A 24,386-nucleotide genomic window follows, 5' to 3' on the forward strand; every position below is an offset into this window, starting at 1 on the left:
ATACCCAGTGTCGCAGACATACACATTCCTAGGTTATGTCGGTAATCATGCTCCCTATACCCAGTGTCGCAGACATACACATTCCTAGGTTATGACGGTAATCAAGCTCCCTATACCCAGTGTCGCAGACATACACATTCCTAGGTTATGTCGGTAATCATGCTCCCTATACCCAGTGTCGAACACATACACATTCCTCGGTCATGACGGCAATCGAACTCCCTATACTAAATATCGCATATACACATTCGTCGGTTAAGCCGGAACAGAGCTTCCTATACAAATTGTCGCAAATATACACATTCCTCGGTCATGACGGTCAATGAGCTCCCTATATAATTGTCGCACATCTACACATTCCTCGACCATGACGGTCACTGAGCTCCATATACCCAGTTTAGCACATATTCACATTACTCGGTCATGAAGGTCACTTTAGTCCCTATAACCCGTGCCGCATATATACACATTCCTCGGTCAGTAACCGAGCTCCCTATACCCAATGTCGTAAATATACGCATTCCGCGGTCATGACGGTCATCGAACTCCCTATACCAAGTGTCGCACATATACACATTCATCGATCATGACGGTAATCGAGCTCCCTATTCCCAGTGCCGCACGTATACACATTCCTCGATCATGACGGTAATCAATCTCCCTGTACCCAGTATCGCACATATACACATTCCTCGATCATGAAGATAATCTAGCTCCTTATACCCAGTGTCCGCGGTCATGACGGTCATCGAACTCCCTATACCAAGTGTCGCACATATACACATTTCTCGATCATGACGGTAATCGAGCTCCCTATACCCAAGAACGCACGTATACAAATTTCTCGGCCATGAAGGTAACCGAGTTATCTATACCCAGTGCCGCACATATACACATTCCTCGATCATGACGGTAATCAATCTCCCTGTACCCAGTATCGCACATATACACATTCCTCGATCATGAAGATAATCTAGCTCCTTATACCCAGTGTCCGCGGTCATGACGGTCATCGAACTCCCTATACCAAGTGTCGCACATATACACATTTCTCGATCATGACGGTAATCGAGCTCCCTATACCCAAGAACGCACGTATACAAATTTCTCGGCCATGAAGGTAACCGAGTTATCTATACCCAGTGCCGCACATATACACATTCTTCGATCATGACGGTAATCAAGCTCCCTATACCCAGTGCCGCACATATAGGAAATAAACCTTATTTTGTACTCCACACACTCGCTTCTTAATACAATACCTTACCGAACAATAAACACTTAAATTTCAAATGATAACTTGAATAAGAGTAATTCCTTCGGTCATTTAACATAGCAAACATACTACAGATTGCCGAATATCAAATGACTACAACACTTATATTAGTTAGTATATTATTTTATTTTTAGTACGTATATGGTATAAAAGGACACTTAAATTAGTATAAAAGTGGATTGTGAAGCAGGTACAGTATTAAGCTTTTTCTGTCTTATTAACATAGCATAGTGTATAAACATGGAAACATTTCTAGTAGTTTTACACAACGGGTGTGTCATCATATTAACAAACGTTATAATGGATGAAACGTATACATGTATAGAATCTGTTTGTCTTAAACCTCGAATAAGTGGACAACATAACATGGCGACATTCTAATATAATTTCCTTCACATTACAACATTTGCAGTTCGTTCAATATCATGACATATTTCTGTATTCAGTCTGATACTTAAAGGTAATCTTAACACTTTGTTCCAAGCAACATTGTTAACAACACAAAAATATTTTTTTGCAAGTTTAGTTACAAAAGTCAGTTTGTTATATTTTGAATTTTGCTGGCTAGCTACAGTTGCATTTCATTCTTGTATATTGACCGTACAGACGTTGTTTAAAGACAAATAAATACAATCAGCATTGAACGCACTCCAGTTTACAATACTTTACTATGTTATCGGACATTGTTATGGCGACATAAGCATTATTTTTATTCACACGTACAACTTATAACGGTTCTACATAAATAAAATTAATATGAGTATTAGTACTTTTCACATGTAAACCAAATACCTCAGCACACAATCTTTACATTCAACAGACAAAATATATCTACCCAGTTCACCACGGACTGCTGCACAAGAATTGTGTGGTTATACATCAAGAAGGTGCTTACACAAAAAGGTGTATTCTTTCAACTTCTTTGAAATTGTATATTTCCCATAGTTCAGATCCACACAGTGAAATCGAAGCAATCAATGAGTTAAACATCTTTAAGATTTAACATTGAATGTGATTTTACTTAACACAGAAAGTAGGCACTACATAGATTGTAGGCTAGATAGATCTTTTATTTCCTCCATATGTGAATATGTAAATGAGTCAACAACATCAATAATTACATCACATCATTTTTTGTTTAATTGTGCACCTTATGGAGATCTTAGACAAAAACACATTAAAACTTTTTATTGGAGAAATCCAAGTGTTTTCAAAATGCTTTCACTGCTTAATTCTAAAAGAAGAAACGAACTTATTAACCTTACCACCTATATAAGAGATGCATATCGAATTAGAAATAACATATTGAACAACACTGTATGATCTTTTTTCTTTGCATTAATATATCCATGATGTCATGAAATATTATCATTTGTTCTCTTGTTTTAATCTTTATGAGCTCATGCACTGCTTAATATTTAATTGTCACTTTTTTAATATGGAGCAACTTATACTCTTATATTGCTTATTGTTTAACATTTGCATTTATCTATTTTGTATATCTTTATGATGAGAAACCGTAATGGTTTAAATCTAATAAATTCTGTTCTGTTCTGTTCTGTTCTTATATTCTGTGTCTAGTTGTGGGTGTCTCATATACACATACTTTGGTTTTTAACATTTTCCAACTCAATCTACAAGAATATTGCTACAGTTCTTGTAAACTATTCGGATCTAAAGGGAAGAAAGCAATATTATCAGCTAACAACAGCATATATACAGGCAATACTTCGAGATCTAAATAGTTATGTGCTCAACTTTAATACCGTCGCTTATATCATTGAGAAATAAGATAACAATATCCTTGTTTAACACCAAGTGAAACATTTAACAAGTCAAAACTATTCATATTTCTACAATTGTGTACCAAAATCTAAATTCATATGAGTTTAGATTTGATCATTTTTTACATTGAACAGGTCACACCAGAGTGTACATGTCACACAAGAGTGTACAGGTCACACAAGAGTGTACAGGTCACACCAGAGTGTTCTAGTGTTATCCATCCAGTCTCGTGAGTAACTGTATACACGGCTTACGAATACTCAATAAAGGCGTCATACAGTTTTGATTTTTTAAACCTTCTGAAAAATACTACTTAAGATAAAAAACAACAACACACAATCAGTAGTGCTAATGTATCTTTAAATCCATATTGTGCATCATTTAAAACAATTATATTTTCACACCAAACGTTTATTCTCTAACGCAATAAAAGACATTCTAATCAAAGCGCGATACCAACCGGCAAGATCTCACTTTCTTTAAAATCGGATCAATGATGCCCTTTGTTCACGAACCTGGTTATTTACCATTATCATTATTATACATACGGTGCAATACAGTATTAACTGTCTATACAAAACAAAAAAATCAGTCACATTGTAAGTAATATCAGCACTTGTATGAATGTGAAAAGCTGCACTCTCACAGATTGACCATTTTGACAACTTTTTTTTATTGTTTGTCTTGGAATGAGAGGATTTTTGTCTTAAAGCGGATGATACAAGACTGCTGACAAAAGAACAGATTGCAGTTTATTTCATATTAAGATTGATGTTTAATGACTAAAAACGTTACTAACGCTTTAAAAAATGATGTTATCAGCAGTTTTCCATCTGTTCTATTGTCAGTTATCTTATAATTATGACTGTATTGAAAACATTGAAACCCAAATCAGCTGATTCAGAGACAAACACTACAACAATGTCAAAATGTTTTCATAAAAGGACAATTTTGTTCACATCTTCTTCAAGATAAATATCATCATCAGCACTGAAAGAGCTCTTGTGTGGTGAATTGGAATAATAACAAGGAAGTAATTATCTATCTGAACAATCTATTAGGGGGAAATCGCCAACGTTTTCAATTCTTAAATTCATTAATTGACTTTCGTACCGCCGAGCAGGACAAGCACACACTTACAGCAGCCACAGTCCTTGGAATCTTCTTCGTCCTCCATGAACGCCTTTAGAGTCGTGGGTCTAAATAACACCACATCGTTCTTCGATTCCGATATTCTCACCAGTTTGGACAACTCACTTTTCAGGGGCATCTCTGCCGTGCTATAACTGCGTTCATCGTCCAAGATTTCATATATTGATGAGCGTAGGCTGTTTCGTTCTGTGTTCGTTCGTAGGAACTTTCTCAAAGCTTGTTCCATTGGCCCGAGATCCCGTTCTTCTGGGGCAGTTTTGTAGTATTTCTGAAACAAATACAAAGCGTCAAATAACATTACATTTATTTAAGTACATGAATATATATATATATATATATATATATATATATATATATATATATATATATATATATATATATATATATACATTCATAAATATAGATATAAATAAATACAAATAAATGTGTGTTGCTTAGTTTACTTGCAAAGAAGTCACCTTGTTACATTGACATCTAGAGGGTATAATATGTGACTGTAAATATAATATAAATTATAAGGAAAACCGGAAATACGTGTTCACAAAGACAATTGTTTTATTTGTCTGTACAGTTGAACCCCGTTGGTTCGAACTCGCTTGGCTCGAATTCAACGTTGGCTTGAACTAGCTATAAAGACCGATTTATTTCTACTAAAGGTAAACAATTCCGGTTGGCTCGAAATTTTCGAGGCTCGATGTATTTTCGCCGGATCCAGAGAGTTCGAGCCATCGGGGTTCGATTGGTTAAATAAATTTGGAATAGCTTCACACTATCATAATGTGATTAAACCTTTCGAGAGATGGAAGTGAAATGCTTACTGTTATTTCCTCGTAGGCACTCATGAATATTGCAATCAGTAGGTTGATGACAACGACTGTGAATATGGTCACGTACAGACCAATATAGATCCTCGAAAACCATAAAATGATAATATCCCCAGACTTCTTCGACTCTAGAATGGCCATGGTAGCGAATATTTCATCGCCATTGACAATGGCAAATAAAGTTTCCATGGCTGCTTCTGGAGTTTGGAACTGTATGGATACAAAATAAATGTATTAGTGTGTTACGAGAGGAAGTAAACGTGTTAAGCTGCTCTTTGGTTACATAAGAGATATTCGGACTACCTAGAACTGTAAGCATACATGTCCTTGTAGAGTTTTACATCTTAATTTACAATAAGGTAATACTAAGAGTAAAAATATCAAATATGTAAAAAGTGTTTCAACGAATACCACCTTCACATGGTAAGGTCCCAAGACGACGAAGCCGCAGACCCAGAAGCCCATAAAGAGGACAGTGATACACAACAGATAGGCCATCACGTTCCTGATTCCCCGGTACAGCGTGCTGAACAGCAACTGTTGGATGTAAACATTTAAAAAGTGTTGCGTATTTCTGTTGCGGATGTGTTGTTTTTTGCCAAATACATACATAATGTGATAAAATAAAAGTGTAATAAGGATAATTATAAAACGACGGAGTTTAAGGTGTAATATTACCAATTAAACAATGTAATCTATGAGATAAGGCTTAAAGTCTGAAATTTATGTTAAAAGGCACAATGATCCAACCAAGCAAACACACAATACATGTTTAGATACAACGCTACAACAAAAACACACAATAAACATGAGAAACACCGCTACACGATATCAAACATTAAATAGGAGGTACAAGCTACAATAAAACACTCATAAAACATGAGAAACACCGCTACACGATATAAACATAAAACTGGAGATAAACACTACAATATAACACACATTTAACATGAGAAACACCGCTACACGATAGCTTACATTAAATGAGATATACAGCGCTACAATATAACACACATTAAACATGAGAAACACCGCTAAACGATATCAAACATTAAATGGGAGAAATAGCGCTACGATATTTCACACATTAAACATGAGAAACACCCTAACACGATATCAAACATTAAATAAGAGATACAGCGCTATAATATAACACACATTACACATGAGAAACACCGCCACACGATAGCATACATTAAATGGGAGATACAGCGCTACAATATAACACACATTAAACACGAGAAACACCGCGACACGATATCAAACATTAAATGTGTGATACAGCGCTACAATATAACACACATTACACATGAGAAACACCGCAACACGATAGCATACATTAAACAGGAGATACAGCGCTACAATATAACACACATTAAACATGAGAAACACCGCTACACGATAACAAACATTAAATAAAAGACACAGCGCTACAAGATACCAAATATTTCACAATGGAAACACCGCTACCCGATATCAAACATTAAATAGGAGACAGAGCGCTACAAGATAACAAACAGCAAACCGGAGACACAGGGATATGTAACATGAACAAAACAATGTACCAGCTAACAAACAGGGACACAACGCACCAGCTAACAAACTTGGACACAGCACACCACCTAACAAACAGGGACACAGCGCACCAGCTAACAAACAGGAACACAGCGCACAAGCTAAAAAACAGGGACACAGCGCACCAACTAATAAACAGAGACACAGCGCACTAGCTAACAAACAGGGACACAACGCACCAACGAACAAACAGGGACACAAGGCATCAGCTAACAAACAGGGATACAAAGCACCAGCTAACAAACAGGGACACAACGCACCAGCTTACAAACAGGGACACACCGCGCCAGCTAACAAACAGGGACATAACGCACCAGCTAACAAACAGAGACACAACGCACCAGCTAACAAACAGGGATACAAAGCACCAGCTAACAAACAGAGACACAACGCATCAGCTAACAAACAGAGACACAACGCATCAGCTAACAAACAGAGACACACTGCACCAGCTTACAAACAGGGACACAACGCACCAGCTTACAAACAGGGACACACCGCGCCAGCTAACAAACAGAGACACAACGCATCAGCTAACAAACAGGGACACACTGCACCAGCTTACAAACAGAGACACAACGCATCAGCTAACAAACAGGGACACACTGCACCAGCTTACAAACAGGGACACAACGCACCAGCTAACAAACAGAGACACAACGCACCAGCTTACAAACAGGAACCCAACGCACCAGCTTACAAACAGGGACACACCGCGCCAGCAAACAAACAGAGACACAACGCATCAGCTAACAAAAAGGGACACAATGCACCAGCTAACAAACAGAGACACAACGCACCAGCTAACAAACAGGGACAAAACGCATCAGCTAACAAACAGGGACACAAAGCACCAGCTTACGAACAGGGACACAACGCTACCAGATATCAAACAGGGACACAACGCATCAGCTAACAAACAGGAACACAACGCATCAGCTAACAAACAGGGACACAACGCACCAACGAACAAACAGGGACACAACGCACCAGCTAACAAACTTGGACACAACGCACCAGCTAACAAACAGGGACACAGCGCACCAGCTAACAAACAGGGACACAATCGCTACAATATATCAAACAGGGACACAACGCAACAGCTAACAAAACAGGTACACAACGCACCAGCTAACAAACAGGGACACAATCAATACCATATATCAAACAGGGACACAACGCAACAGCTAACAAAACAGGGACACAACGCACCAGCTAACAAACAGGGACACGCCGCACAAGCTAACAAACAGGGACACAACACACCAGCTAACAAACAGAGACACAACGCACCAACTAACAAACAGAGACACAACGCACAAACTTACAAACAGAGACACAACGCACCAGCTAACAAACAGGGACACAATGCACCAGCTAACAAACAGAGACACAACGCATCAGCTAACAAACAGGGACACAAAGCACCAGCTTACCAACAGGGACACAACGCTACCAGATATCAAACAGGGACACAACGCATCAGCTAACAAACAGGAACACAACGCATCAGCTTACAAACAGGGACACAACGCACCAGCTAACAAACAGGGACACAACGCACCAGCTAACAAACAGGGACACAATGCATCAGCTAACAAAACAGGGACACAACGCACCAGCTAACAAACTTGGACACAACGCACCAGCTAACAAACAGGGACACAACGCACCAGCTAACAAACAGGGACACAATGCATCAGCTAACAAAACAGGGACAAAACGCACCAGCTATTAAACAGGGACACGACGCACCAGCTATTAAACAGGGACACGACGCTACCATATATCAAACAGGGACACAACGCAACAGCTAACAAAACAGGGACACACCGCACAAGCTAACAAACAGGGACACAACACACCAGCTAACAAACAGGGACACAGCCCACCAGCTTACAAACAGGGACACAACGCACCAGCTAGCAAACACGGACACAGCGCACCAACTTACAAACAGGGACACAACGCACCAGATAACAAACAGGGACACAACGCACCAGCTCACAAACAGGGACACAACGCACCAGCTTACAAACAGGGACACAACGCACCAACTAACAAACAGAGACACAACGCATCAGCTAACAAACAGGGACACACCCAAACAGATATCAAATTTACACAGCGCACCAGCTAACAAACAGGGACACAGCGCACTAAATAACAAACACAGACACAACGCACAAGCTAACATACAGAGACACAACGCATCAGCTAACAAACAGGGACACAACGCACCAGCTAACAAACAAAGACACAACGCATCAGCTAACAAACAGGGACACAACGCATCAGCTAACAAACAGGGACACAACGCACCAGCTAACAAACAGGAACACAAAGCACCAGCTTACGAACAGGGACACAACGCACCAGCTAGCAAACAGGGACACAACGCACCAGCTTACAAAACAGGGACAAAACGCACCAGCTAGCAAACAGGGACACAACGCACCAGCTTACAAAACAGGGACAAAACGCACCAGCTAACAACATGGACACAACGCACCAGCTAACAAACAGGGACACAACGCAACAGCTAACAAAACAGGGACACAACGCACCAGCTTACAAAACCGGGACACAACGCACCAGTTAACAACAGGGACACAACGCACCAGCTGACAAACAGGGACATAACGCATCAGCTTACAAACAGGGACACACCGCACCAGCTCACAAACAGGGACACAACGCACCAGCTTACAAACAGGGACACAACGCACCAGCTAAAAAACAGGGACACAACGCTACCAGATATCAAACAGGGACACAACGCACCAGCTAAGAAACAGGGACACAACGCATCGGCTAACAAAACTGGGACACAGCGCACCAGCTAACAAACAGGGACACAACGCACTACCTTACAAACAGGGACACACCGCACCAGTTAACAAACAGGGACACAACGCACCAGCTAACAAACAGGGACAAAGCTCACCAGCTAACAAACAGGGACACATCACACCAGCTAAAAAACAGGGACACATCGCTGCTAGATAAAAAAAAACAGCAAACAGAGACACGGTGCTTCTAGATTATCATTAAACAGGGGACGCAAATAGCTATTAACAATGTGTATGCGCTATATTTTTTTAAGCAAACCCAAACCGAATTATCTATCGTGACATGTCATTATAATCAATTATTAACAATGTGTATGCGCTATATTTTGAAAGCAAACCCAAACCGAATTCTCTCCCGTGACATGTCATTATAATCAATTATTAGATATTATGATCATAATTGTCATTAGGTAGCAATGTCAAGTTAAAGATTTGACTTTTTTATTTAGTATTGCTCATATCACATTCAAAACTGCGGCGAATCGAAGGAAATACAATTTCATGTGAAACACCAATCGTGTCATAAGACGGATACGCCATCATTGAGTGTAAAATACGTTAACGCTAAACACCATTTCAGAGTATTTAGAAAAATCATAATCTTATAGCATGATATACTCTTCCGTTGCTTACGTAGAACCTTTTGTGGAACTTGAAGAAGCGGAGGAGTGAGAACCAGGCGAAGAGACAGCCTATGCCCAGCAACACTGTGTACGAGTCCAGGGTCGCCAACACCCAATTGCTCGACTGGAATGGTTTATATACGCATAACATTATTAGTCAAACCCAAAAGCGAGGGTTATAATGCTCAACCACACGTCGTCGCCATTTACAGTTTTCTAACGGATGTGAAAGCATGCCCTGTAAGCAGCATCATGTTACCCGAATGGACGGTGTCTAATCATACAATTATAATCCTCGTATTGATTTATTTAAAGAGTTTCTTTAACTTTGTGGATATTGATTGAAACTTGAAATGGAATCTGATGCTTTGTTCAATTCACGTTTTAAAAATGAATAATAATCCTTTTTTTTAAAGTAATTGAAACACTTAGACTTCATCTTGACATGTGAATTATCATTATACAGGGAAGTTTTAAGTTTCAACACGCAGTTGCGCTGGCTTTTCTGTAATTACTATCGAATACAGATACAAGGCAATATATTGAATTTTTTCGTATACCCATCATAAATCAACACCCAAAACATATCAGTGCAATACAGCCATATTTCATTCTGCTTAGGTGACGTCACAAACAGTGTAAATATAAATCGACGCCATAAACAAAACCGTGCGTCATTAAAATGATATTCATAATGGAAACATGCGGCTCTTACGTCGTTTAAACCAGTAATTTACAAGGGCTGTCCCAGGATTTGACGTATGAAGTCCACAGAACCGAAAATTATTTGGTTTTATTTAAAAATTATGGCAGTTGGTTGGGGGGGGGGGGGGAGTGGTGCATATTGAGCTGTTTTTATTACTTTTGTTATCCTATATTGAAATAAAAAAGAAACTAGAACGATTGGGGGGGGGAGGGGACGCGCCCCCGTCCATGAATACGTTTGTGTTAAATATATCAAATATAATAATATATAATGCTCTATATTTTTTCGATTTCTCTCGGCTGGGAATAAAATTGCACTCCTACTAACAAAACTGTATACATGACATATAAAGCGTCCAATACCATACCTCTCCAATAAACCTGATCCACACTGTTCCGAACAAGGTTAGACCATCGCCAATGATCACAAGAAGATCCCAAGGCTTGAAGAACTTTGTATATTCCCGCCACGGGAGGTCGCTTTCACCATTCGCTAGTGGATTGTAGAACTTCTGGTAATATACCTTCATATACCCTTTGGTGCGCTAGAATTAACCGGGTAGGTTTTAATTATCATGTTGAGACTGGAGAACTGGAGAGCACAAACAAACAGTTTATGAAACGTTCATAATTGAATAAGTTATAAAAACAAAGTTAATGGTAAACTAACACATGTGCGTGTTTGCCTGCGTGCGTGTTGTGCGTGTCATGCGCGTGTGGGTTTGTTTGTGTGTGTGCTAAAATTAACTTCTATTTAAGCAATTCTTTAAACATACCTTACTTAGAAATGACTATGTATGTGTTGGTTTGAACACTGTGATATAATAATAAACAAAATAATGCACGCACGAGATTGTGTTAAATAATTTACACGAGTAAATTAAATTCATAAATGTAATGAAAAACAACGTTACGCATACTTACAAGAAAAAGAACAATCCCGCAAATCATGATCGCTAGTGTCAGCAACACTGATATCACTGAGAAAGCAATTACGGCAACGGCCACCGCGTCAGAAGTATTGTCCAAGGCTAGGTCTGAAACACAACGCACTTGGGCGTATTTGATTTACTACCAGGGTGTACCAGGGTATGCCAGCTAAACCAAATGTATCCCAGCAAAATGCATATTTGATATACTAATTAGTTTATGTTTAAAGCTTCTTTCTACAATACCAAATACCTCTGGATCGAATCACTCACATATTATTTACTCCCTGTATGTTTGATGTACATGTATCTTAATATGCCCTCAACATAAGTCACTCGTGGACAAAATGGTATTTTACGCCTAATTAGCATTTTATTGCATCATAATACGATCAATATATTTTCCAGGTTTTAACGACTTCTCATGGGTTTATTTCTTGGGAATAAACCTGTCCGAATGCGATGACCCACATTCTATTCTTAACTACAATGTACATGTATATATAAAGCCTTAACACCCATTCACTTGCCTGCGTAGCATGTTGCCTTCATACCAATTATGTTGACAGTTATGCAATGAAATATTTAAATAAAGCAAACTTGTGGAAGAGGTTTTTCGGCAGTTGAATATGTCAGTCATGGATGTCTGATGCATCAAACTCACACATTGACAATAATTGTGTTACAACCATGGTAATCATTGAGTGAATGGGATGCAAAAATGAGTTGCACTTATTCAAGGTATATCTTTTATTGCTATGAGATAGTTCTGACTTGACTCAATACAAACCGGCTAAAGACGCGAAGTTCATGTCGGCACATTTGATGCGGGACGTCAGCGTCTCCAAATCAACGTTCACCTGGCCGTTGTTGTCCAAGTCTTGGAAAGATATCTTCAAAAGATCAGGGAAATAAGCTCACAAATATGCCATATAAATAACTTTCAATAGTGTTATATATAGTTTGACCTTCATTAAAGATCAGACAAAGAACCGTGATTGAAGATATTGTAAACCGAAACTAAAAGGTTAAATAAACAGTTAATTGCTTCGACCAAGTTCGATAAAGATATGAAGCTAACATTATAGTTTAAACATATAAAATATGCGTAACAAACATTCTGTTAGCATTTTCAAATAAAACGGGATTTTGTTTCCTGTCCTATTCATACAGAAAAAGGCAACCCGGGCTCGATTCCCGGCCTTGACGCATGTGGTTAGTGGTCACCAAGCCGACAAGTGGGTTTTCTCCGGGTACTCCGGTTCCACCCACATCACAAGACTACACTGGTCAAGTTTTAAGGCACCTGCATCAGGTCTGGGATAGGGAAATTGGGGCCACCTTGTCAACCAACGTATTTTGAATCAAATTGCTAGACTGAAAATATTCGACTAAATGTATTTTAAAATACAATTGAAATTTTAATTCGATTTCTGGCTTAGTATTCAACAGAATTCTTGATCTTTGGGCGTGCACTCGTTGAAAAGCTGTCCCCACTGTCAGCAATGCATATGTTTAATATTTTCACAACCGATGGAGTATAACTAGGTATCGCGATCTTCACACAATCCTAGATATTTGTTTTAAAGACTAGGCTAGTCAAAACCGTTTAAAGGCGCCCAAACCTCTACCAAAGTGTATGATGACATTACGAAACTGTATACGTACAACGCCTTTAATCCGCAAACAGCGTGCTTTTGCGTCTTTCTCATGGACTCGGACGGAGTGTAGTTGAAACGTCAAGGTCGTCAACAGCATCCTACAAACAGTTACGACGCAGGGAAAACAAGATCAGTAACACAACTATACAATTATTACCAGATGAAGTAAGTAAATAGAGTATAGTTGTTTGTCATTACCAGATGAAGTAAGCAGATAGAGTATAGTTGTTTGTCATTACCAGATGAAGTAAGTAGATAGAGTAGAGTTGTTTGTCATTACCAGATCAAGTAAGTAGATAGAGTATAGTTGTTTGTCATTACCAGATGAAGTATTTAGATAGAGTATAGTTGTTTGTTTCAGTGTAAGATCGCTATATATTTATCGAGTAAGCACCAAATTTATTATTATTTCATCGATATATCCCTATAAACTATCGGGAAGCAAATGATAAAGGGTTATCTCAATGATAAAGGGTTATCTCAATGATAAAGGGTTATCTCAATGATAAAGGGTTATCTCAATGATAAAGGGTTATCTCAAATGATAAAGGGTTATCTCAATGATAAAGGGTTATCTCAATGATAAAGGGTTATCTCAATGATAAAGGGTTATCTCAAATGATAAAGGGTTATCTCAATGATAAAGGGTTATCTCAAACAGGACAGAAATGACAATGAATACAACTTTCAGAAAATGCAGCTTCAAATGTTAATCCTTATAAGATAGTGTTGTCGTCTTAAAAAAAATCCGTAAAAACATTTTTCGTAATCCGGGATTATAATTTCGAAAGCTTGCTTAAGATAATAAAAAAGTGGTTGTATTCATAAGAATGTTCTTACTTCTTAATTGGTTGAGTGAGTTTCAGGAACTCGAACTCTCGCGAGATGCTATAACCATACGAGACTTCCTTGGTCGTGGGGTCAATGGTTTCACTTAAGCCGTGCTTTATTGGAAATGTTTCCGCTGAAATGTAATATGTTGTTTGTATTAGGTTTAACAGTTAACTTACAGAGATGTCACTGACAATATAACCATTTTAAAATATAAATGAGTCAAGGGTGTTGCTATAACACAATTACAGACGTAACACAGGCATATATTACTGTGAATGACGATGCCCGACTTGACCTTGTCGTCTGAGAACCCCGGGAAATCGAAGTACTTAATCTGAGCCACCATGTCGTCCATCGGCAGTCGGACATAGAACCCGATTGCATCCTTCTCCGCGTTAAAATACTGCAATATTGTAAAAACAATCAGCATTTGATTGGTATTTTCAAGCGATTTAACCGTAATAATTAATAACACTGTGACTGTTTCTGGTTCGTTAGCCCCAAATATATGTGGTCTACACTGTTTTTCAGAACTAGCATCGTAAATTATCGATTTTGAAGATAATATATGCATCAGTTAAAGTAAGGAAATCAACGTCAACATTTTAGTACAATTACAGGAAATGGCCACATGTTCTATGACAACCTACCACATGTTCTATGACAACCTACCCTTTCCACGGCAAAGTCCACGGCCTCCGTCAGGTCCTCTATACTATAGAGGGCAAAATCCCCTTGCGCCGGAGGGTATGGTAACGTCTCCCAACCTGCACGAACACCCAAGTTTAACACAACTTAGTATGCTATTAGGTAGAATCTTAACGCAAGCACTTACTTTTAATTAATTAATTCCATAAATATACTAGTTATAGATTATCGCACCGCCTTCCATATACTTATTCTCAAAGGCCAATGGTCTAAATTTGAACCCTACTAACCACTTATTGCCATTAAATTCAGTGAAAGAAATAACTAGAACTTGAATATGAATAATTTTAAGCTTATTGATCAACGTACTTGCGTCCCAGCCTTTCAGAAGTAGGTGCCTCAAGGCAAGGTGACCTCTGTTCACCGTGGAGCTGAAGTTGCCTCTGTCATGGCCGAAACTAAACATCTGTTTAAAAGCGAAAACATGATGTTAATAGTTTTGTTTCATGCGTGTGCTTTCATCTTAGATAATGGTATTTAGCTTAAACCCTATCGCTTATAAGGCTTGATTTTAAAACAATGAAGTATGAGATTTTAAAGGTAATAATACTTTAGATTCAAAGTATTGAGTCCATGCAATGATTCCATGAAACAGTCGCCCTTTTGTTTACACTTGAGAAAACGTATAGGACGCGCATATGATTTTTTTACAAACATGGAAGAACAAAGCAGAAACCTCAGACATTGAAAAATTATTCAGAAAAAAAGAAAGGAAATGTGTTCATAATTACGAACTTATAACTAATAGAAGTTATATTTAAAAAGAGGAAGTCATCAGCCTCTGTGAATTTTAAACTGAAGTGTAAGTGCTGAAATAACTTCTCATCGTGATTATCTCAATTATTCAGATCATTCAAAGTTGATGTTTTGAGAAAAGCGACTGTTAACAAAACGTGACAAATCTCCTGGACATGACAAAAGCGTGTAGTATCTTTGGTAGAAATCTGATCATTCGTGTTGACACTTATTGTACGAGTACATCACTTAAAACCTCAAGTGGCGATACATTAGGGTTAATGTTTTAACTTTCGCGTGGCGAGGTCGTATCAGTTCTACAATCATTGTCAAATAAACAGCTTTCGTGGACGTTGTCAACATTATGAAAGATACTCAAATAAGATACTAATGTAAGGTACTCTAAATGATACAGAAAACAACTTAAGAGAACACAATGAAAGTTAAAAATATATATATATATATATATATATTTAGCCTACCTGCGTGGTGATGAAGTATATATCTAGCCTACCTGCGTGGTAATGAGGTATATATCTAGCCTACCTGCGTGGTGATGAAGTATATATTTAGCCTACCTGCGTGGTGATGAGGTATATATTTAGCTTACCTGCGTGGTGATGAAGTATATATTTAGCCTACCTGAGTGGTGATGAGGTATATATTTAGCCTACCTGCGTGGTGATGAGGTATATATTTAGCCTACCTGCGTGGTGATGAGGTATATATTTAGCCTACCTGCGTGGTGATGAGGTATATATTTAGCCTACCTGCGTGGTGATGAGGTATATATTTAGCCTACCTGCGTGGTGATGAAGTATATATTTAGCTTACCTGCGTGGTGATGAAGTATATATTTAGCCTACCTGAGTGGTGATGAGGTATATATTTAGCCTACCTGCGTGGTGATGAGGAATATATTTAGCCTACCTGAGTGGTGATGAGGTATATATTTAGCCTACCTGCGTGGTGATGAGGAATATATCTAGCCTACCTGCGTGGTGATGAGGTATATATTTCGCCTACCTGCGTGGTGATGAGGTATATATCTAGCCTACCTGCGTGGTGATGAGGTATATATTTAGCCTACCTGCGTGGTGATGAGGTATATATTTAGCCTACCTGCGTGGTGATGAGGTATATATTTAGCCTACCTGCGTGGTGATGAAGTATATATTTAGCTTACCTGCGTGGTGATGAAGTATATATTTAGCCTACCTGAGTGGTGATGAGGTATATATTTAGCCTACCTGCGTGGTGATGAGGAATATATCTAGCCTACCTGCGTGGTGATGAGGTATATATTTAGCCTACCTGCGTGGTGATGAGGTATATATCTAGCCTACCTGCGTGGTGATGAGGTATATATTTAGCCTACCTGCGTGGTGATGAGGTATATATTTAGCCTACCTGCGTGGTGATGATGTATATATTTAGCCTATCTGCGTGGTGATGAGGTATATATTTAGCCTACCTGCGTGGTGATGAGGTATATATTTAGCCTACCTGCGTGGTGATGATGTATTTATTTAGCCTACCTGTGTGGTGATGAGGTATATATTTAGTCTACCTGCGTGGTGATGAGGGCGACCTTGACCACTTGTATGAGGAATATTGCGAGATAGCCGACGTGAATGAAGCACGTTTTGTTCTTGTACTTAACGGCGGCATAGAAATAACACTTTAATAGCCGTCGGAGTTTTTTGGTCTGCTTCGTGTATTTTCTTTCCTCATCATTCATGTCTGTAATGCAGGGAAAGCATTAAATACAGCTCTGTCTTACTTTGGGAATATTTTAATCTAACGAGAGTGTATTATTGTAAGGTAATATACTGCAACCTGTAGTGAGAAGATTTTGATTAGTGATGTATAGCGTTCGTTTCAAAAGGTTTGTCAATACATTAGTTAAATGATGTAAATGATGTAAAGAAAATAAGTATATATATATATGTTTGGCGTTAGGCACTTTAAAATTCCAGGGTTGTAAACCAGAGGAGGATTGCCTTTTCTAGGCAGACTTATAAGTAGATTGAAGTCACGGAAGATAATTCATTCAGAAAACAATCCAGATGAAATTGCTCCGTTTTGACAAGAAAGCACGACTGGTAAATCATAAGTATTTAAAGCCTCAGTGCCACGTAGGATTAAATAATTAGAGCGAAAAAGTAAGTACTTTACTATGATATAGTCTCGTATAATGTCTGATAAATTATCGAGGTCCTCACGGTGCTTAATTAAAAAAAATATTTGGGAAATAACAACGCAACTGCAAACTTGATCACTGACTCACTATATGCTAATGAGGAGGATACGTGGGAGGATCATAGCGCTAAGCAAACAGTTCCTGCGCAGTTACCGGAATAGACTGGAGAAATAACTAGAGAAATACTGAACATTTCCGAATGAAATTTCACATACACAAATTAACTCCTGTTTCTAAAATAAATGTGATTAAAGCATTTTCGGATGAAAACATATCAAAGGTGTTGAGTGGAAAATCGCAGATTGGTACGATTATTTAAAGTCCACTTTTTGAGTATGACGAACTAAATAGTGGCAAATCATTAGGAGTGTTAAAACTAAGATACCAAAAGCTGGAACTCATCAGCAAATGCTGATATTTGCTCAAAAATCTTTTTTAAAGATTACAATTTTCAAATAGGCGTAACTTTGCTGTTGTGTAATTGGTTGTTTGACAGCTGGTGAAATCCCAGCCAAATACCCCCGCCCCTAAGGGACTCTAGGTAAGGATTATTCCCCGATATTTTTGGCGCGAAAAAAACACACCGCATTCACCCGGCACTGCGGGGCCACCTGGAAGGTATAAACACGGCCCATTTCCCCGGCTATCCCCGGTATACCCCCGGACCTGTGGGGGGGGGCGTGGTAACAATTGACTGGTGCATTAAGTCCACCTTTTTATGTGTAGCAGAATTTATGCAAAATATTATACTGTGTAAAGTAATTTGATCAGATACGAAATCCCATTTTTGCATGCGGTCTTAAATTTCCGTGAGCAAAATCTGCTTAAAACTTGCCACCCTGCAATTGTCTTACTGATCTTTATAAAGATTACTAAAATGCCATAAAATAGAAGGTTCGTATTTACAGTGAATAGTTTTTGATAATCTTAAATATTCTTCATTTTGGTTCGTGTCTTTGTACTTTCTGACAACGTGAATATGAATGGATTTTTTCAAAATTGACCTCCACGAGTCTTGACGAGGAAGTTCTGCGTGCACCAGTAAATTGTGTAGCACATAAATTAGTTGGTATTTCCCCATAATCCTATAAATATCAGGGATAAAACATATTGTTTCACTTGGTTCGGTAGTAAATTGTAACAGCCTTTGTTAAACTAGAGTTTCTAATCGCTTAAGGAAATCCGTGCGACATAATTGTCCGAAAAACAACAATTTTCTTTTGGTTATACATGTTTAGAAAGAATATATGCCTGCGCAGCTGTATAGAGCAACATTTCTTGGTCAAGTAACATAAAAGGTTTATTCTTAATAATACATGTTTACCATTGAAGAAGGCGATCATTAGTGATGAGATATTGGGGTCAAACAACAACAACAGAATACGAGTTATGACAAAGAGTAAGTTCTACCTTGTATGACAATGTCAACGGGGCTGGGTCGCCGTTGGAAAGCTGGGTTTTCTGCCATAGTTGTGTTCGTGAAATGAACAGGTTTATGGTCAGATCTGCATTCCCTCCTTTCTGTTCATCAATTGTTATGTGCCAAGACCTGCTCAGAGACATTCCATAATGCACGTCAGTCTTAAACGCGTAATTTTCTAACCATTTAGAAAGTGCGAATGTTTACCTTTTAAGTTTGATCATAACTTAATAAAAGGAAAATTAAGATGGTTAACGCTTTTCTATATTTTACAACCTTTGTTTCAGCCGAATCATATTAAGAGTCCGCAAACTGCAATGCTGGACGTACATATGTTTTATTGCATGCTCATTTAAATCAATCAGGAAAAAAACGGAACAATGGACAACAATAATTATGTTTACCAAAATATGGCGATAGCGATTAAGCTTTCGTTTTTTTTATATTCGACAAGAAATCAATTAGTTTGATTGACTATTTTTAGATAAAATCGCTGATGGTTGTTTTGGTGAAACGCTGGACCTAATTGATAGAAAATAATCATAAAAATATATAAACTTATTTTGTTCAAACACAGCCAAATTGTTTTACAATTGTCTAAGCATTGTATTAGGGTGGTTTCAATACGAGAGTAAGGCGTAAAGTTCCCGGACTGTCCTAATAAAATTCGCAATTTTTATTCAATCGTTTAAATACTCAGTGATATACGGCAGGTTGTAGTCAGGTAAATAAAAAACTTACATATTTTCTATGAATAAAGTGTTTTATTTAAATTTATTAATGTTGTTTAGGTGTTACGGATCAGTTTGAAATCTTACATACTTAGAAACAAAACATAAATGTATTTTCTCGAATCTTTAAAATTAGGCGCGTTAACGTCGTATGTTTAAAATCTAAAATTGAACCATTACGTCTTTAAATACAGCGTAATTCATACAAATCTTATTTTTTACATATTACATTTCAATGCCTCGTCATATTTTTATACAAGCACAATCACTTACTTAAAACATGAGGTACATACAGCAGATATCCAGAAAAATATCTTAAACACTCTCCGAATCTACTCGAGCGCAAATGTTAATAACTTGTATACGTGAATGGCAGCAATCGATTACATAGTTTTAATGAAAAGGTTGGTTGTTATGTTTTCAATAATACTCCGTTGACCAGGAAGTAAATACTATTGAAACAGTGAAATAAGGCGCAGGTTTAGTTTTGCAACAACTATTGTGCACACGACTGCCAATAACATGATAATCGTCGTGATTAGATAGAAAACCAATTTTCTGCAAAGTCGGCAGTGCCGATAAGCAGCTTTAATTGTTTTAATGTTAAATCAGTATATTGCGTTAAATTTAAATGCCCATGTTCTAGAGCCCATTTTTCTCGACATTTAGATGTATATGTTAGTGCCGTTGTCTCCGTTGTTTGCTACATTACTTTCCACAAACAGTTCGATCTAAAGCATCACGCCTGCCAACCACGTGAAAACATGTTTCTGCAGAGTCGTCCAGTGCCGGTTAGTTTTCATGTTTTTTATGTTTAATTAGTATAGTGTGTCAAATATTAACGCCCATATTCTAAGTATACTTCTGTGAGAGGTTTTTACCGTAGTTTGCTACATTACTTTGCAGAAAATTTATGATTTATATGGTAAATTTGTCCCCGATGAACTTCTCGACTCTATGGCAGTTTGCACAATACAAATACAAGGTACATGTCGACATGGTTTTAAAAAGTGAACAAAACGATAACACTCGCATAGCTAGTAACAGAAGTAGAAAGACATAACCATTCCAGAATTGATAATGTTGGCGAACAAAAAGTAGTGGATAATGTAGGCTTACCCTGAATATGTTTGTACACTCTAACTGTTGAAAGGCATAGTTAAATTTCTGAAAATGAATATGCTGACCAAAAGTATTTCGTTGAACGGTGTTTAAGTGAAAAATCTTAATTTTAATCGCATTTAAACGATTTCGTTGACTGTATTATGAAAATTTATTTTGCCTGTTACATTTTCAACTTCGTATTTTAAACATGTTTATAGTGCATTACACAAGAATTGACCTTTTTATATCAAAATTTTTGGTCTCTCCAGATACGTAAATACTGTTATATGAATATGCAAGGTTCTTATACATGAGGGATTTACATGATTGTGCAATATTATTATGAAGTATTTTACGTGTTCTTCCTTTTGTAACGGAGACCGTCAGATTGACATACCAGGGCGAACATTATTTTTTAAGCGACGAAACTGTCAGCACATAAAAATACTCTGATAAGCGGAGCCTAAGGAGGAGAGATATAGACCAGCAAGATGCCACTATTCAAAGATGCTACAAACTTAATTAATGGGACGTGTTGAGCTACACCCATCATAACAATCGAACCAGCCAAAAGTCATTTCATTGTGTTTTCATAATATTTAGAGAAAAGTGAATAGGCTAGTTCACTTAACAACCAAATTTTGAAACAAGATAAACACCTGTCGGACCTATTGAAATCTTAAAGAGTATTGTCATTTCCAAATTGTAGAAACAGTTACTTTGTTTAATTCACGTGTTCAAAACGAGACCGATGTGGACACCAGCAAGGTACATTATATATGATTTGAAAAAAACACATACGTTTTCATTATGATCTACTTTGCATTCTGTTTTAATCTCTTTAATTATAGACATTTTATCACGCCTTTTGTGATCGAAAGTTAAACCGCTTTAACTTGTAAAATGTAACTGTAAACAAAAAAGAAGATAATTTATATTAATGTTTTACTCTAAATGACGCCAATTACCAGAAGTTTCAATCACACCACCACAACATCGATACCTCTAAACTTCATATTATATTTGCCATCGCCCTGAGTACCCTGTTCCGTCAACTATAACTTAAAGAATAAATAAAGTCAATATTATAAATTTCATTATTTAAACAAGTTAACAGTATTTTCATCACATATTAATTAGAGAAATCTTAAGATTAACGAATCAAAATTATAAATCGCACTGGCAATCACTCATAAATCAACTTTAACTGTTATTATCAAAACAATCTTAAGTCCAAAACATAAAACAATTGTAAACATGTCAACATCAATTATATGTGTGATCATTCAAGGCAGTAAGAAGTTATATTCACTAGAAAGTTATGTTTATTGTACATTTCTAAAATTTGACTTGATACGGCCTGCTCAACTAATAGAAATCAATTATAAAGTTGGACAACAGCGATGAAATTATCTTTCATAAGGCAAAAACCTGAGCATTTCTTTGCGTACCTTGTTTCTATTCTAAAAGAATAGAAAATGTAGTAAAATGAAACGATTTAGTAGGCCAGTCTTAATACTAATCACTTTTATCTTAATGACATCTTTTGAAATTCTTACTCAAAGGTATAATTTGTGATAATAAAGTAAGCCAAAAATTAAAACAAATATATTTTACGATGCAAGGATAAATATATTTTTAGTTTTTTTTCATACGATAGTAATCGATGGTAAAGTTTAATCTTTTTAAGTGTCAGTGAAACATCTGCATTGAAGTTACAAATCAAATACATTTTACTGATATCAGCATTTATTATTCAGGTTTGATGATTAAGCATCATCCTTCCCTGTTATCATATTCAACAAAATGAGATAAAATGTAAAATAAAAACAAAACCGAACAATGGCATTTAATATGTTCAGTCAATTTCATTTTTTATGCGAGAGCCCTTACAGCAAGTAACTAACCCAATCTAGCCTTGCTTCGGTAGTATCTATACTTCGAACAATCTTTCGCATCATCTTCCACACATGACAGTGTCCACGCATATATACATGCACAATGGTGATGCATTGTAAGTTATTCTCGTTTTAATTTGTAAGAAAAGTATTAATATAATAGTTTTTATCAAAACTTTTAATCATTTAATGACTCTTTCCAAATTGCCATGAACATGTAAGCCTACTTTATCACTTGTGTTCGCTTACTTTATCAATTCTTAAATAAACTATTCTTCTTGTTTTGCAACCTAGGCGAGTAAAACCGTTTCCGTACAGTTATAAATATCGTGTCTACATGAATCTTGAATGAGTATTGTATTAACTGCCCTAGAGTCCACATATAAGATATAAATGGCATGTTTATTCTCTCGAATGATTTTTTTCTGCAAAGTTATATAGCAAACTACGGTAGATACAACTTAAAGAATTATACCATTATGTCGAGGAAAATGGTCACTAGAATATGGGCGTTACAATTTGACATAATATACTGATGAAATGCTAAATCATGAAAACTTACTCACACTGCTGTTTTTTAACCTTATCAAAACAATGGTCACGTGGATGACGGCCTTTGTATATGTACACCTTTCATCATAAAAACAATACCCTTGAGCTTGCCATCATGGTGTTATTTAACTGAGCAGTATATACTTGTGATTGATATATTTCAACATTTCATGGTGAAAATATAATGGGGTTTAATATTTTGACGAGATCCGATGTTTGAACACATGCTTGTGAATTGATGAGATTTGATTGTAAATGTTGATGTCGAAACATTTTCATTCTAATAGATATGTGTGTTATACATATTGTTCCTCGGCAAGTTGTGTATATTGTACCTAGGCAAGTTGTGCACTCTGTACCTAGACAAGTTGTGCATACTCTACCTAGACAAATTGTGCAGTTGTACATACTGTACCTAGGCAAGTTGTGCATATTGTACCTAGGCAATTTGTGCATATTGTACCTAAACAAGTTGTGCATACTGTACTTAAGCAAGTTGTGGACACTGTACCTAGGCAAGTTGTGCATATTGTACCTAGGCAAGTTGTGCATACTGTACCTAGGCAGTTTGTGCATATTATACTTAAACAAGTTGTGCATATTGTACTTAAGCAAGTTGTGGACACTGTACCTAGGCAAGTTGTGCATATTGTACCTAGGCAAGTTGTGCATACTGTACCTAGGCAATTTGTGCATATTGTACCTAAACAAGTTGTGCATATTGTACTTAAGCAAGTTGTGGACACTGTACCTAGACAAGTTGTGCATATTGTACCTAGGCAAGTTGTGCATACTGTACCTAAGCAAGTTGTGCATACT

At 37.2% G+C, this 24,386-nt stretch overlaps 1 protein-coding gene across 1 annotated transcript; it reads right to left on the bottom strand.

Annotated features, from left to right (window-relative positions):
- Window positions 1-1,361: 1,361 nt before the first annotated feature.
- Window positions 1,362-20,410, bottom strand: LOC128217339 (mucolipin-3-like). Its single transcript, XM_052924431.1, has 15 exons — window positions 20,287-20,410; window positions 19,273-19,411; window positions 17,230-17,402; window positions 15,234-15,330; window positions 14,889-14,983; window positions 14,487-14,619; window positions 14,223-14,346; window positions 13,390-13,480; window positions 12,512-12,614; window positions 11,717-11,829; window positions 11,161-11,337; window positions 10,098-10,211; window positions 5,452-5,574; window positions 5,032-5,247; window positions 1,362-4,481 (listed from the first exon to the last, which is right to left on the bottom strand). Exons 2-15 carry the CDS (start codon window positions 19,328-19,330, stop codon window positions 4,158-4,160), a joined length of 1,941 nt encoding a protein of 646 aa, XP_052780391.1. The 5' UTR covers window positions 19,331-19,411; window positions 20,287-20,410; the 3' UTR covers window positions 1,362-4,157.
- Between the last annotated feature and the right edge of the window lie 3,976 nt (window positions 20,411-24,386).

The sequence above is a fragment of the Mya arenaria genome, chromosome 14 (genome assembly GCF_026914265.1).
Source record: "Mya arenaria isolate MELC-2E11 chromosome 14, ASM2691426v1".
Classification (NCBI taxonomy): domain Eukaryota; kingdom Metazoa; phylum Mollusca; class Bivalvia; order Myida; family Myidae; genus Mya; species Mya arenaria.

Excerpts from the sequence above, each read along its gene's own strand:
- LOC128217339 (XM_052924431.1), bottom strand. The coding sequence starts at position 19,330 with ATGGCAGAAAACCCAGCTTTCCAACGGCGACCCAGCCCCGTTGACATT. Across the intron at positions 14,347-14,486 it reads GTCGGGCATCGTCATTCACA|CGGAAACATTTCCAATAAAG; the intron begins GTAATATATGCC and ends ATTACATTTCAG. Across the intron at positions 4,482-5,031 it reads GTGCCTACGAGGAAATAACA|AAATACTACAAAACTGCCCC; the intron begins GTAAGCATTTCA and ends TATTTGTTTCAG.